We start from the raw sequence: 17,225 nt of genomic DNA, 5'->3' as shown, positions 1-17,225 counted from the left end.
TATTTAAATGATTAGTACACCCAAAATAGATTTCAATACTGTTTCTCCAGCCAGAAAAATAATTTCAAATGAATTCAAAAATCCGGGTTATACCCAATTCAGAAAATGGTTTTTTAAAAGTTTTCACATTTCAGAAATAAAATAATTCGAAAAAGAATTTTATGAGTTCTGTACTGCTAAAAATGCTTTAATTCCTTTTACCTCCTGGTTCCTTGGAACTGTTGATAATTGCAATAGCATTATGCAAGACTTATCATACTATCAGGTAATAAGAAAAGCAATTCTTCTACTTGATTAATTCATGGGAAGAAGCTCAAACTCAAATGTTTATTTTTTTTGGTTTCTGCTGTACAGAGTGAAGAAGAAGGACATGGTGGTGGTGCCATGTTGACGGTGAAAATAAATGATATGGGAAACTACGGTTGCCAAGCATCATTTTGCCAAGTGAAAATATATCAGAGCCTCTTTTTGCCCATGCTGACATTCATCTCATCAGAAGTAGACCAATGAGTCCGTTTGCAGCTCATTGTAAGTTAAAATGTTAAATACATTTTTGTCTATTTATAGGCCTTTTCAGATAATAAGATAAGATCTAGAAGAATTTGGAAAGGCCAAAAACTTATGTATGGAGTTTGCAGCTCTAGGATCAGCAATTGTGATTGGATCAATAATGGTGCTTACACTTTGAGTAGTGCTGCTGTATTTTATATGCAAATGTTCATTCCTCCTACTCATTAACGGGAGAAAGAGACGAACAAATTTAGACATCCAGCCTATTGCTTCCTCGAATTCTCCACCACCATCACCACAGCAGGGACTATAACCAAGCTGCAGCCAACTCCCTTTCAACAGAGGTAAGTAACAACTAACTGCCTCTGAATTAATTACCATTATAGTTTTACTTTTACATGAAGCTGCTTGTGCATGCACAATCAATACTTTTTAATTTTTTCAGGTTACAAGGACAACTGAGAAATGGAGAAGCCAGTAGTAGTAGTAGTAAAGGAGGAAATCAATCATTCTTATGATCTTCTTCATGATCATCAATTCAAGTGTCTATACTTTCAAGTTCCAGCTACCACAAACATGCAGATTTTATTTATAAAACAGCCCGGAAGGGAGATTACAAAAGAAAAACATTATTCTGATCTTATTTTATTCATGCAAGTACTAAAGACTGACGAGTTTTTAACTTTGAGCATTATTAGTTCTTCTCATGATTTTTGAGGAAGTGATGAATGTGCTTGTTAACCTCATCGGGGCTTTCTTGCATTAGAAAATGTGCAACTCCTTCCATCACAACTATGTCCTCCAGCAATGGCACGTTTTTCTTCAGCTCCCCACTATGTATGCATTCCTTTGCACCTTTATTGTTATACACTAAATCAAGGTCGCCCACTATGTATTTCGCCGGCACTTTCACCTGAGCTCCGGTCCAAGCAGCCAATAGTTCCCAGTTTCTGCCCCAATAATTATATATGTATATGAATGATCCACCATTTATTTATTTATTTATTATGTAACAACAATAATAATAATAATATAACTTCTTCTTACTTACAGATTCAATGCCCGATAGTAATTGACCCCGCCGGTGAAGCCAGTCTTGGTAAAGTTGTCGGCGTAATAATCGAGGTCTTCCGGCGACAACCAGGAAGGCAATGAATCATCATCTTCACCGGAATCCCCAAATCCTTTGCCTTTTGGAATAAACAGAGGTGCAGGCTTACGGTATGTAAGGAATTTCTTCATCACTTCTTTAACGCCTATCTTTTCAAACTCACCTTCAATATCACCAACTTCCTGTTCTAAAATCTGTATTCGGATTAGTTCAATTCATAATTATAAATAATTAGCATGTCAAATCAATCTTGACCAACTTACAAATAAATTATTAAAAGAAGAGCTAAATAAAACATGATACATCCAAAACTAAATTTTGTTGGTTAAAATATGAGATTTATAATTAATAGATTGTAAGTTGTTTAAAACTTTATGAATGGATCCACTCTTGATGGATGAATTAAGAAGTTTAATCTCATAACATTGATAGTGGGTTGTGGTGAAAAATTTGGTGGTCTACCATTGTATATATAAATACTTTTATAAAATATTATTATTATTTTGTAGATATAATTTTTTAATAATGAAATTATAATATTAAAATAAAATATTATATAATAAAGTATAATAATTATATATTTAATTATATTATGATAATGAATTATATATAATAATAATATTATAAACTAAAAATGAAGAGTATAAGAAAAGTTTGTATTAATTAGAGATTAGTTATAATTTTATAAACCATTTATTTATAAATTTTATTAGATATCAACTTAAAATTAAAAATACTCTTTAGAATTTGCAAAGCTGGATTTATTTTTAAAAAAATATTGATTGAGAGGTGATTTTGAGAATATATATATTTTAGAGGAGTGATAGAGAGAGGGAATTTAGTGAGGGAATGACTTACACATCACCTTGGTTGGAAAATGTAAAAGTGGGAGGAAAGAGAGAAATTATTTGATTTTTTCAGCGAATAAGATTATGCCAAGTCATTCCCTCACCAAATTCTTTCACCAAATTCCCTCACCTAATCATTTCTCTATATTTTATTTTATAAAAAGACTTATATTAATATTTTTTAAAAGTAAGAATGATTATTTTTTTTAAATGTGAAAATGAAAAAAAAGTAATATGTAATTTATTTTTGGAATTTAATATTAAATTTTTTAAAGATTAAGGAGGTATGAATATTCGAGTCATTTAATAAGCCTCTTCTATCAAAATGATGTAATAGATTTGCAACGAAGCCGAATAGTTTTTGAGCATCGATTATCAAATGTAATTATGGTCATGATTGGTCTGGTTTTGTTCACCAAAATGTCTGATTATCCAGCGGGTTGTAGCATTTTGAGGGAAATTTATTCTATTTGAAAAAGTTTCGTGAGCAGTCTAGATTCATTGTGGGATGATTATTCGATCGGTTTTTAAGACGACATTTCGTGTAATGTCAAAAGTCTAGCTACGATGTATCATATGTTTGTTTTCGTTGTTACATGTAGAAATGTCATGTTTGATCATCGGTCTAGTGGTTTTGCTAAACAAATTAAATATATAAAAGGAGATTAAACGCTAAGGATTTTTACTTTTGGTATGACACAAGCAAATGTCCATGCGTTGGAAAGACATGAATAGTTTCCATGGGAGGCATTTCTAGAAGTTGTTTGTTAAGATGATTCAATATATTTTTTTAGAGTAAGAAATTCCATATAAAATCTCATATTTTGAATGGAGCGTTATTTACGGTGGAATTCTTACAGATGATATGTGAATGAAAAAATGTTGTATTATGGTTAGTCGTTGTCGTATGTGTCATGATAATGTTGAATCGGCAACTCACTTACTTTTACATTGTCGAGGAATGTCTAGTATATATATAGAGACTTTTGTGGAGTATTAATGAGATTCATTGGGTGATGGTCGAGTCATTGGGTAGTTGCTTAAAAGTTTGGATTAATGCGACTAATATATCAGACTTGCATATTTCGGTTATCATAATTTTTTTGGGTGGACTATTTGGTTGGAGAGAAATCGTCGAACTTTCAATGATCGTAGTTGTCCGATTCGTATTATTCATAATGTTATTATTATGACGCTCTCTAAGATTCATTTCAGAAAACCAACAGAGTCCGTCGGGGATTTAATCATTCTTATCGAGGACGTTTGAGCTCGATAACCTATCACCTATCGAGTAAGGTTTTTATTTATTTATTTTTTTATATCATGATTTATCGTTTTGCTTAAAGGGTATTTTAAAATACCTTTTATCACTTTTAATATACATGATTTTTTTTTTCTAAAATATATATTTTTTAAAAGGTATTTTAGTTAATTAATTAAGTAATATAGTTGATGAGATAATGAATAAAATTATTTTGATTAAGATTAAATTTGTTAAAATTAATATAACAAAACTTTTAAACAAAATAATGCACGGCTTAAACCCAGCCCTTAAAAACAAAAAAAAAAACTTAAAAATGTAAGTATTACTCTAATTCTTCCATGGTTTCACAACTTATTCATTTTTTTAGTTTCCTTTACAAGCAAAATAGTTTAAATTTTTTTCCCACTAATTCCTTATTTCTAATTATTTTCATCTAACATCTTGTTAGATATTTTACTAATTTAAAATTCTCATTTTTTCTAAGTTCTTTGTCAATTTTATTATTTATACGATATTTAAAACTGATTTTATATATGCTTGATTGAAGGTACAATCTTGAGAATTTATCATTTTTGAATAAAAAAAATGTGACAACGAATTAAGTATGTAATCCGCAAACACATTTAACCAGACGCAGAACTTGTCACTTGACAGACTCGAACCTTTGAGTGAGAATATCCACTTCTTGTTACCGCTAGGCTAGAAGAGGAGATCGAGAATTTAACATTTTAACATTATTTAATTTTTTTATTTTTTTTTTGTCATTGCATTTTTTGATACATCGCTTTCACTCTAATAGCTAATTTTATCTTAAAATTCAATATAAACATAGTTGGATTGTTTTGAACATTTAATTATTTATTCAAATAACATTATATATTAAATTATATATCTAAAAAATAAAACATGAGATTAATTATAAAAAAATATATATATATCATTATCTTGATTTTAGAAGAGAGAGAGTCAAACTAGTCAAAACTGTCACATTACTCTTTATAGTCCAAATAATGGGAAGAATGTCAATTTTGTTTACAAAGTTGGAGCGAGATGTCAATTTTGTTTATGAAGTTGCAAAATTCTATTTTTGTATATAAAGTTGTCAAAATATTTTTAAAATAAATAAAATAACGGCAACCATTTAACAGAGTTGATTTGTATCCATGTGACATCCACGTGTCATCCACGTATTTATTTTATATATTTGTTTTTTTTTTTAAAACAACCTCAATAAATAAATCAATAAAATTATCCTCTTTTTTTACCTGCCTCCATCATCAATCTCTTCATCAGCCCCCATCGCCGCCATCTTCACCAGTCGTGGCCGTCGCCGCCCTCTTCACAGCTTTAGACACTAACCCTACTCAAGTTCATCAATTGACATTGAATCACTTATGTTATAAGAAAGAACAATAGTTGAAATTATTGCAATTCTCTCGATAGTTCTTCAAAAGATCCTTCAAATAGAGTTTGAAAATCAGGAACTTTTCATTTTACGCTTTAGACACTAACCCAATTCAAGTTCAACAACTGGCATTGAATCACTTATGTTAGAATTAGGAACACTCATGAAGGATCAATAACCATACAGTTGAAATCATTGTAATTTTCTCAATAATTCTTCAAAAGACCCTTAAAATAAAGTTTGAAGAATCACTTTAACCCTATTCAAGTTCATCAACTGAATTTGAATTATTTATATTAGAAAAAGGAACCCTAATGAAGATAAAAACGAAGAGAGAGTACAAGAAATAAGAAACCCTAAAAACCCAAAATAAAACATAAGAGACAGGAGAGAAAGGAAGTTACTTGTGAGCTCGAGCTTCGACGTCGGAGTTCTTTTGAGAGAGAGGATCGCGAGGGCCGATTATCTTCTTGGCAATTGGCGACGACCACTGCTGGTGAAGAGGGCGGCGACGACCACGACCACGACGGGTGAAGAGGGCGGCGACGGCAGGCTGATGAAGAGATTGATGATGGCGGCTGCTGGTGAAATGATGGAGGTAATTAGGTTTGTAAAAAAAATAATAATAATAATTTTATTGATTTATTTACTAGGTTTGTTTTAAAAAAATAAAAATAAATAAAAATATAAAATAAATATGTGGATGCCACGTGTATGTCACATGGATACAAATTAACCCCGTTAAATGGTTGCCGTTATTTTATTTATTTTTGAAACATTTTGACAACTTTATATACAAAAATAGAATTTTGCGACTTCATAAATAAAATTGACACCTCGCTCCAACTTTGTAAACAAAATTGACATTCTTCCCTCCAAATAATATAGTGAAAGTATTTTAATTTTCTTTTACAATCTAGTGAAATTTTAGTGACCATTCTCCAAATGAAAGACTAATTAAGGTTGGAGTTAGGGATTACAATAAATTAAGCATATCTCTACTCTAATTTTTAGATACATTCTGACAAATGGGATTATAATCCTTTATTAAGGTAACAGGCCAAATGTATAATTTATTTCAAGACTGGTAATTATTATTTTGAGTTACAGGCACACCAACAAACCAGATAGATAGAGAAGACAAGATTATATAGTAGTAGTAAAAATAAACATAGGAATACAAATTATATTAATATTAATTATCGTGATGATCTTGGAAGAAATGATGAATGTGTTTGTTAACCTCATCGGGTCTTTCTAGATTTATAAAATGTGCAGCTCCTTCAATCACAACTATGTCCTCCAACAATGGCACGTTTTTCTTCAGTCCTCCATTCTGTATGTATTCCTTTGCGCCTTTATTGTTATACATTAAATCAAGGTCGCCCACTATGTATTTCGCCGGCACTTTCACCTGAGCTCCGGTCCAAGCAGCCAATAGTTCCCAGTTTCTGCACCAATAATTATATATGTATATGAATGATCCACCATTTATTTATTTATTTATTATGTAACAACAATAATAATAATAATAATATAACTTCTTCTTACTTACAGATTCAATGCCCGATAGTAATTGACCCCGCCGGTGAAGCCGGTCTTGGTAAAGTTGTCGGCGTAATAGTCGAGGTCTTCCGGCGACAACCAGGAAGACAATGAATCATCATCATCATCTTCACCGGAATCTCCAAATCCTTTGCCTTTTGGGAAAAAAAAAAGGTGCAGGCTTACGGTATGTAAGGAATTTCTTCATCACTTCTTTAACGCCTATTTTTTCAAATTCACCTTCAATATCACCAACTTCCTGTTCATACATATTTAACCAAGATTTTAATTTACTAAGTCAAAATTGTATTCAGATCTAGTTCAAATAGGTAAATTACTATCAAATCAAAATTAAATTATTAAAAGAGCTTGCTAGCTAACTAGGCCACATATAATAATTGAACTTATTTGAAAACATGCACCATTTGTATTAGAAGATGTTAAGTTATTTTAAGGTGGACAAACTTCCATTTTATTGACAAATAAAATTGTGATTACAGTTTTTAATTAGCTAGTGATGAATCACAATGATAAATTATTTTGAAATTTGTTAAATAAAATATATATAGTTAATTGAAATTGAAGTTTAATTTAGCAACTAAATTAATTGATGGTTGGAGGACAGTTCATTAATTACCATTTCTTAATTAAGTCTTTTTACCAAAAATAATCATCACCTCCTCAAAATTATCATTAATCATTACTTTTTTCTTTCTCTAAGTTTTTTCAAAAACCCAAATTCGAACGAGGCCCTAATCGGACTATAGATTTTGAATTTCTTCTATGAATCATTAATTATTAAGCATTTATTGGGAAATTACAGACAGATTTGGAAATAACTTTAAGAGCTTGTTTGATTTATTTTATTTTATTTTTGGATTTTGTCCAAAAATATTGTTTGATGAAAATATTGTTTATTATTTGAATTTTTAATTAGTGTATTATTAAAATATTTTTTATTTAAAATTAAAATTTAATAAAAATTAAGTAATTATATTTTATATTTTAATTAATAAAATGAATGATTTATTGAATAAAATAATAATATTATATATAATTTATAAATTTAACTTTTATATTATTATTAGAATTTAAACTTTTTTTATAAATATTAATATATATATATATATATGATCTGGTATATTTATTTAGTCTTATTAGTGTTCAAAAAGTAAAATTAGAATGAAGTCCAATAAAAACAAGATTTGATATCAGTAATTTAGACATTAAGACTTTATTCGATTTAAGTTATTAAAATAAATCAAAGAAAATCAAATATTATTTACAATCAAAATATTAAAATATTTTTTATTTTAAATTATTATTTTATTTATATTTATCAATATATTTTAATTTTTTTATCAAAAATAATATTCTCTTCTCAAAATCATAGACAATCATTATTTTTTTCGATGTTATTCAAATAACTTCAATCCGAACCAACTCTAAGATTAAGTTTTATTCAATTTATACTGCTAGAAGCTTATTTGCATGTAAATGTGATATGATTAATTTATTTAATTGTTAATATTGGGTAAGTTTGATTCAACTTATTTAATTTTAAATTATTTAATCGTTAATTTGGGTAATTTTGATTCGGGTAAATTTAATTAAGTTTATACACTCAATTTTTTTTTATATTTATAATATTATTTTATTTTTAAAAAGGTCCATATATAATAAAAATGAAAAAAAATTGTTAAGCACAAAGACAAAGCATGACATGAAAATAGCAAATAAAAATTAAGAAAAAATTATCGATCTCGTAAATTCTCGATAAGAACGATTAACTTCCCAACAGATTTTACTGATTTTCCTAAACGAATATCAGAAAGCATCATAATAATAATATTATGAATTATGCGCATCGAACGACTACGATCATTGAAAGTTCAATGATTTTTCTTTAACCAAATAGTCCATCAAAGAATAATTGGAATGATAACCCCAAATATGTAAGCCTACTATATAATCCGCATCAATCCAAACTTCTCATCAACTACCTAAAGACTCAGACATCACCCAATTAATCCCAGTAATACTCCATAAAAGACTCCAAATATTAGTCACCCTTAGACAATGCAAAAATAAGTGAGTTGTCGATTCAACATATATTCTTTTCACATACGACAACAACTAACTATAAACAATTTTTTTATGAACATATCATTTATTAAAATTCCACCATGAATAACTCTCCATCCAAAGAACGATTTATTGAATGGAATCTTTGACTTCCAAAGGAGGGATTGACATATAGCAATGGAAACAAGCTCATGATAACGCAAGTAGTTTTCTGGACATCTTCCTCCGCCACCCTTACTTGCCAGTACCCCGACCTTAGGTCGATCTTTATATATAATCGAGCTCCAGTCAGCTTGTCAAACAAATTCAAAACGTTGGGAATAAGATATTTGTTTTTAATTGTTACCTTGTTCAATGCCTTGTAGTCGACGCACATTCTTAGTGAGCCGTCGTGCTTCTTCTGAAATAGTATGGGGGATCTGTAAGGAGCTTTGGACGGTCGGATAAGGCCTCCATCCAATAGTTCATTTAGCTGTCTCCGTAGTTCCACCAGTTCTGAGGGTCCCATTCGATAGGGAGCCTTGGCAAGCACCAATGCACCCGGTTCCAACTCAATTTTGTGATCCGTGTGCCTCTTAGGGGGCAACACTTTAGGTAATTCCGGCGACATGATGTCATTATATCTCTCCATCAGTTCGGCCACCTTGTCTGGAATATCTTGGTATACTTCGGCCTTTAGTTCCACCAATGTTGCAACAAAGGTCTGTTCTCCTCTCTTGAGCCCTTTCTTTAGTTGTATGGCCGACAGGTTGCATGAATTTATTTCCTTTGGAGCTTCGTAGGTTCTTGTTACAAAGGAGGGATTGACATATATCAATGGAAACAAGCTCATGATACGTTGTAGCTAGACTTTTGACACAACGAATCTAGACTGTTCACGAAAACTTTTCTACATAGGATAAATTCCCTTCTAAATGCTACACCCCGTTGGATAATTGGACATTTTGGTGAACCAACTAAACCAATCATTACCATACTTACATCTAATTATCGATGCTCAAAGACTATTCGGCTCCATTGCAATTCTTTTACACCATTTTGATAAAAGAGCTTTATTAAAATAAATAAGATCTCGAATATCTAGACCTCATTGATCTTTAAAATATTTAATTTTATCCCAACTAACTAGATGACAAAATGATAAGTTAGAATATTCTCATAGAAATTTACTTGCTTAATCAATAATTAAGTTAAGGGAATTTATCATTCGAGGGTAAATAGACTACTCAAGAATTTCACATTTGATTTATGTCATAATTCTTTTATTTCAATAGAAGGAGAAGTGATGTGAATTGTTCAAGAATCGAAGTCGATTTGCTTCGTAAAAAGAAGATATCAATAAACTTCTATGAAATTGTTTCACGGGATTTAGCCAATTATCTTGATCATGGAATATCATTGAGAAATAGGAATGTGTGTTATCAAAGGACTTTTTGTGATTATTTCTAGTATGGAACGAGTCAATCATCCACTTTGGTATCTTATTGAACAAAACTGGTAATTTTGTTCCTACATTGATCAAGAATTTCGATTTTTGGGAGGTATCATGATCATCCAATATGAAGGGTTTCCAAGGTGGAAGGTAAGAATAAAAAAAAGAATTGACCCTTCAAGTATTCTAAATTCCATGAGGAAAATAATAAGATGAAAGACATATATGAGAAATATATCCATATAAATTTACACATTATTCTTTCTATTTTCACCGCCACGCGCTTAAGGAGAATGAATAACGACACCATATATGTAGACATAGATGACAACACACTCTTAATGAGAATTAGCCGACCCCCTTTCGAGATTATTTTACTTTTCCATCTAAACAATTTACATTTCATTTCAGAGATAATCGGGTTCTAGGAGACCTTGGATTGCAATTTAGCACCTAATGACATACCAAGATATGCTAACGGAAGATCACTAACTATAAACCCCAACACATTTGTCAACTTTATCCTTCTTCTATTCAAAACAGAATTTGAAAAAAAGTATGTCTGATTTATTAAGATTAACTCAAAGACCGAAACATGCATTGAATAATCATAAAATATCTCGAAGGTGTTTAAAATTTATATAAGTAGTCTGAACCATGCAGAGCGTGTCATCATCGAAAAACAAATGTGATATGGCCAAATGATATTTTCTTGACCCACATATCACTCCACGGATGAGTTACGAGTATTTTGCGAAGATTGTCATTTTTTAGAGAGCTTCCATAACAATGAAAAACAAAAAAGAGAAAATGGATCACCCTATTTGATCCCTCTAGAGCTCTTAAAAAATTCCTCAGAACTTCCATTAACAATAATAGAAAAAATAACCTTCAAAAGGCAAAATCAAATCCAACCAATCTATTTCGCACTCATTCCTATTTTGTCCATTATATCAAATAAAAACTCTCAATTGACACTATCATAAACTTTTTCGATGTCTAACTTGACAAAAACACATTTTCACCTCTTGAATTAGTTGAATCAATGCACTAATTGACTATTAAGACGACATCATAAATTTGACGACCTTTGATGAACCCCATCTAATTACTAGATAAGACTGTTTTTAACCCCCCACGACAATCCTATAAAACGACGAAACAAGCCTAACAAAAAATACTGACAGACCTAAAATATTTATAATATTAATTAATAATTAATATATATTTAAATATATATAACTTAATTTTAAATATTATTAATTTTTTTTAATTAAAAATATATATTTTAAAATATATAATATCAAGATATTAATTAGATATATTATGAATATGATATTAAATATATATATATATATATATAATTTTTATTATAATATATATAAATAAATAATTTTTATTATAATTTATATCCATTTTTAGAAAAAATTATTATATAAAAAATTATTTATATTTATTTTCAATAATTTAAAATTTAAAATTTTCAATTCTCATTCTCTTCTTTTACTTTTAATTATCCTTTCTCCTTACAAATTTTCAAATGACATTAAATCCTTCAATTGTCCATCCCTCCCCAAATAAATTTATATATATATATATATATATATATATATATATATATATATTATTGTTTATCTTTTATTCATTATTTAATTTATTCATTATAAAAATTTATAAAATTTAATTTATTATAATTTCTAACAATTATACAATTAAAAAAATAAATATTATAACAAGGTTGTTAATCTTTGCATACATTTTTTATGTGCGGATTATTATGTGTTATTTACAAAATATATTTTTTTAAATATATTTTTTTAAAATAAATAAAATTAAATTTGTTATATGACTTTGTATTTGTTTGTAAAAAATGAAAAAGGAGAGATATATTAAATTTATGTTTTATTATTATAATTTTATATAAATTTATTAAAAAATTATAAGGAGATAAAAATAGATTTAAAAAAAAATAGATGAAAAAAATCACAACCAATTCTAAATTATTATAAATTGACATTATTTGGAAACTCTAAAATGCCAGCAGCAAACATTTTGAATTTCTTGGGCCTTGTTCGGATGAATTTCCAAATAACCTAACCAAATCAATTATCACCTCACTCCTCCACTCATCCTTTAAATTAATCAAATTATTAACCAAAATACTAAAATACCCTCTATTTTAAATTATAATTATTTATTTTATTTATATATATCATTTCCTCAAAATTATTACCAATTATTACCAATAATCATTTTTCTATCTCTCCAGGTTATTTAAATAACCTAAAACGAACAAGCCCTTGTAGAACTTTGATTTAATCTTATTTTAATTATTTAAATATGTAAGACCCACTCAATTCTCTCTCATTCGATCTTTTTTTGATTTTTTTTTTTAGAATTTTGATTCAAAAATTTAATTGAATAAAAAAAATAAATTAATTTGAATTTTTAGTTATTTAAATTATTAAAATTAATTTTTTATTTAAAATTTAAATTTAATAAAAAATAAAACAAGAATATTTTAGTTGATAAAATTAATAATTTAATAGTTAAAATAATGGTATAATTTAAAAAATAACTTAAAAAATAAAAAATCATAAAAAACAACCTATCAAACCTACTAAATTGTAAATAATTTTTCTTCATTTATTTCACATTTAAATTTTATAAAAATAAAATAAAAATATTTTAATATTTTAATTAATAAAATAATTAATTTGATATGAAACCAATATATTAAAGATATAATATTTGTGATAACTTAAAAAATAATGAGTTTATATAAAAAAAATAACATTTATAATTGTGAGGAATATTAAACTATTATTAATTCCTATTAAAGTAGGATCAAGGAGAGATTATCTTAAAAATATAAATTATTTTTTTTTCTATTATAGTAAAATGAGGAACGATAAACTCAACGAAAACAAGTCTACGAATTCGATGTGGCCTGTCATGTTGTCTCCACGTCCCGAAAACGCTCATTTCGGGAAAAAAAAATTCTCTGAAATGACCGTTTCGGGACATTTTGAAAATTTTCTCTCTCCTGCCCACATGTAATGTCACGTTAATTCGTGGACTTATTTAGCTGATTTTTTCGTTGAATTTATCATTTTTTTAATAAAATATTATCGTTTTTAAATAAATAAATATAAAATTAATATATATATATAACAAAAATTAATAAATTAAAAATAAAATTTATAAATTAAAAATCAGTTGAAGAGATCCAAAAGTTTTTGATATAAGGATAAAGTAAAAAATATTTTAATTATTTTAGTTATATATATATATTAATTTTAATTATTAGTTATTCAAATACCAAATTGAAACCTAAGAACTTATTCTATAAAGCATTAATTAATAATCATTTTAATGGGAAACTAGACGTATAATTGTACATGCAGGCATGATTTAGAAATAATTTTAAGAATTTGTTTGATATTTTTTTTTAATTTTGTCTAAAAATATTTTTTTTTATAAATTTAAGTTATTTGAGTTTTTAATTGGTTTATTATTAAAATGTTATTTTGTATTTAAAATTTATATTTAATAAAAATATTTTAATTAATTATGAAATGACTGATTTGTTGAATATAATTTTAATGATATGATTGAAATTTTTTTTTTCCATCAAACTAGATCTAAGTCTAATATTTGAAAATGTGACTACCTTTAAACCTTGAACCAAATCTTTTGGTTCTTCCTAAATCTAATGTTTAAATTACTACTAGAGCTCAAGATCTAAGTCTATGTATATTTTTGACTCATAATTGATCATGAATGGAATTTGAGTTCCATTTTATTTATTTTTCAAATACTAATAAAATTAAATAAATACACAACATATATTTTTAATATATATAAAAAATTAAATGGAACGGAATAATACTAGTAGTACAAATAAATTTCTGAAATAGAAACGGCATGGTAAGTTTACTGTTGCATCGATGTGGTTAAAAAAATTGAAAAATTGAAAGATCAAATTAACAAGCTTTAAGAATGAAATGATCTTTCATCATATCATATATATCATATGATTAGTCTCCATTTTTCTTCATTAGATAGAGAAATTATGAGAAAGATTCGTGAACTAATTAATATATATAAGAGTTTGTTTGGGTTATTAGTATTATAGAAGAAAAAAATAATAATAATTAATGATTTTGAAGAGTTAATTAATAATTTTATTTTATTTTATTTTTTTTAAAAGACTTAAAATATATTAATTTATATAAATAAAATAAAATTTTAAAATAAAGACTATTTTAGTATTTTAATTAATGAATTAAGTGATACAATTGATTAAAAAGAGAGTGAAATAATTATATTTTAATAATTTGAGTTATTTTAAAATAATTCAAACTTAATCAAGTCTAAGAATATTATATTTTTAAGAATAAATGGAAGAAATAATAAGTACTTCACGTTTTAGGTTATTTTAGATTTTTATTTGAAATTTTAAAATAAAAAATATTTGAATCATTTCTCAAGTGTTGTTATTTAAAAGGTAGAAGAGTGTTAGTTTTGCAGACTACCAGTTCGCTTAATCATTTATACATAATTTTTTATATATCTTTACCGACAAAATTTGACTTATTTATTTATTTTAAAATCATATCTATATATACTAGTTAATAAAAACTGACCACATAAAAATAATTTAAATCATTTTTAAATCTCATAAATTAAAACGAGCCTATGTTTAAAAAAAAGGCTTTGATTAAAATTTAGAACTTAAATAATTTTTTTTAATATTAATATTTTTCTCCTTTTCAAAAAAATTATTAACGTTCTTCTCAATCATATTAAATTAAACATTATTTAGTTGACTTTCAACTTTTTGATTTTGTATTACCATCTGAAAAATTATAGAAGAAGACAATTATAAAAATGTCAATATGATATATATAAAAAAATTATAAAAGAAAACAATTATAAAAATGTCAATACGATATTATTAGGAATGATTTATAATTGAGGGTGGAAAGAAATGGTGTTTCTCTCTAACTAAATTATTTAAAAAAAAAAAAATAATAGAGATGAATCTGATATCCGTAAGTCTAGTTGTCTCAATCTCAATTCACATCTCATAACATCACCTTCAATAATAGTTCTCGTCAAAAAGACTTCAAATGTTGTACCTTTAGAATTTAAATCTTAAGTATTCATTTATCATTCTAAGTTAAAATGATTTCCACCCGAAAAAATGATTTTAATAAAAATTCTAGACCTCATAATGGATCCCAATAAAATAGTCGAACAAAATTGTCGGAACGAATAACATATGTATCCGCATTAAAAATAAATCAAAATAAGTAGCAAGTGTTAGGATCTAGGTCGCCGCTGGTGGACCGGGGGTTGGACCGGTTAGCGGTTCTCACTCGTAGGGTGGTGGTTAATCCGGTTAGAGATTAACACCGGGGTTTCAATACTTCACAACCTGTCACAAACCCTTGAACTAGGTTCAAGCGCGGAAGAGGTTTGCTTTCAGGTTGAAGCGGTACGCTTGTATGATAGGCACGGTCGGTTTCGGATGATGAAGATTTGGAGATGGTGGGTCGGTTTCGGTAATCTGGATATTCGGTATGGTTAGTATAGAGTCGGTTTGGAGCGGTATGGTTAAGTTAGTCGGTTATGTAATGAAGCCTGTAGAAAGTAAATAACACAACAGATTTTATGGATGTTCGGAGATAAAACTCCTACGTCACCCCTTCCTCTCGAAACCGCGAGAAGGATATTCACTAAGGAATACAAGTACAAGCCGATCGAGACTTATTTTCTGCTCGATAATACTCTTACAATTTACACCGAAATTGTAGAACACACTTTAAATTTCAACACTTAGGCTTTCTAGAATAGCACACTGTTATCACTTGTAGTAAATGCTCTTAGCTTTCGTTGTCCCAATGTTTGTCCCACATTTACTCTTCTGCAACTGCCTCCTTTTATAGATGAAATATGCCAACGGTCATATTTCACTGCCTTGAATCTGATTGGCTGATCAGAGGTGCAGTGATTCAGTGTCTCAGACCTGTGGTCGTTTCCTCAGACCTGATGGTCAATCTCAGACCTGGTATCCTTTCTCAGACCTGCCGGTCTGTAAGGCAAACCTGCCGGGTTTGTCTTTTACTTGATGTAGGCACTGTCTATTTGGACAGTTGTCTGTACTTTGAAGATTTCCTTTCTGGCTTATCCCGAAGTAGAAGGATCCGGTAGTACTGTTTTCTGCAGCCTACAGTCTTTCCTCAGACTTGCATGGATATGGAAGTATTCAGTCTGTTCCTTTGGTATCATTCTCAACAGATACCCAGAGTGTCTTCTTGTACTGGTCGGTCGCTTGACTTGGCCGAATGTCTTTTGATAGTGAAGTAACCGGACTTCTTCCGGTTATTCTTGTCTTGTGGATAATCGGCTGTTTGATGGTTCCGGTTTTGAGCTTTGGCCGATCCTTCCTTTGTGCGGTCACGTTCCGAATACTCTTGATCGGTTTGGTAGCTTGACAGGTTCGGTTTCTTCAGTTGGTTCTCTTGTTCATCCGGTCCGGTTCCTTGTTCCTGCATGGGAAGTTTGTTTAAGTTAGGTTTATTCGAACCGGTCTGAATTTATCTAACAATTTCTCCCTTTTTGATTATTTTATTTAAAATTATCAAAATCATGTAAGTTTGCAACCGTAGGCCGGTTGTTTTGTTTGGCCGGTTTTTGAAAAAGACTTAGAGAATTTTTCGAAAAATTTTGGGAGAGAAGTTTTGGAAGAGTCTTTATCTTTTATCTAACAATTTCTCCCTTTTTGATTATTTTATTTAAAATTATCAAAACTAAGTAGGAATGCAAAATAAGGCCGGATTCAAAAATAACTTTATATATATTTATAGATGACCAGAAAAGACAAAGCATATATAAATTCTAAGGCAAATGAGAAAGAGAAGAATAGTCCCTATTCAGAGTCTGTGAATTCATAGGCACTCTTCTTTTTCTTCGGTTGCGGTTGTCTGGTCTGCTCGGAGGATCATTGTCTTTTAGAC

General features: G+C 28.5%; 1 protein-coding gene across 1 annotated transcript; it reads right to left on the bottom strand.

Annotated features, from left to right (window-relative positions):
* Positions 1–1,204: 1,204 nt before the first annotated feature.
* Positions 1,205–6,954, bottom strand: LOC124938307 (bifunctional epoxide hydrolase 2-like). Its single transcript, XM_047478729.1, has 5 exons — positions 6,924–6,954; positions 6,694–6,838; positions 6,382–6,589; positions 1,562–1,815; positions 1,205–1,460 (listed from the first exon to the last, which is right to left on the bottom strand). Exons 1-5 carry the CDS (start codon positions 6,952–6,954, stop codon positions 1,205–1,207), a joined length of 894 nt encoding a protein of 297 aa, XP_047334685.1.
* Positions 6,955–17,225: the final 10,271 nt, after the last annotated feature.

This window comes from Impatiens glandulifera, chromosome 1 (assembly GCF_907164915.1).
Source record: "Impatiens glandulifera chromosome 1, dImpGla2.1, whole genome shotgun sequence".
Taxonomy (NCBI): domain Eukaryota; kingdom Viridiplantae; phylum Streptophyta; class Magnoliopsida; order Ericales; family Balsaminaceae; genus Impatiens; species Impatiens glandulifera.
This window is presented reverse-complemented; position numbering and strand designations above follow the sequence as displayed.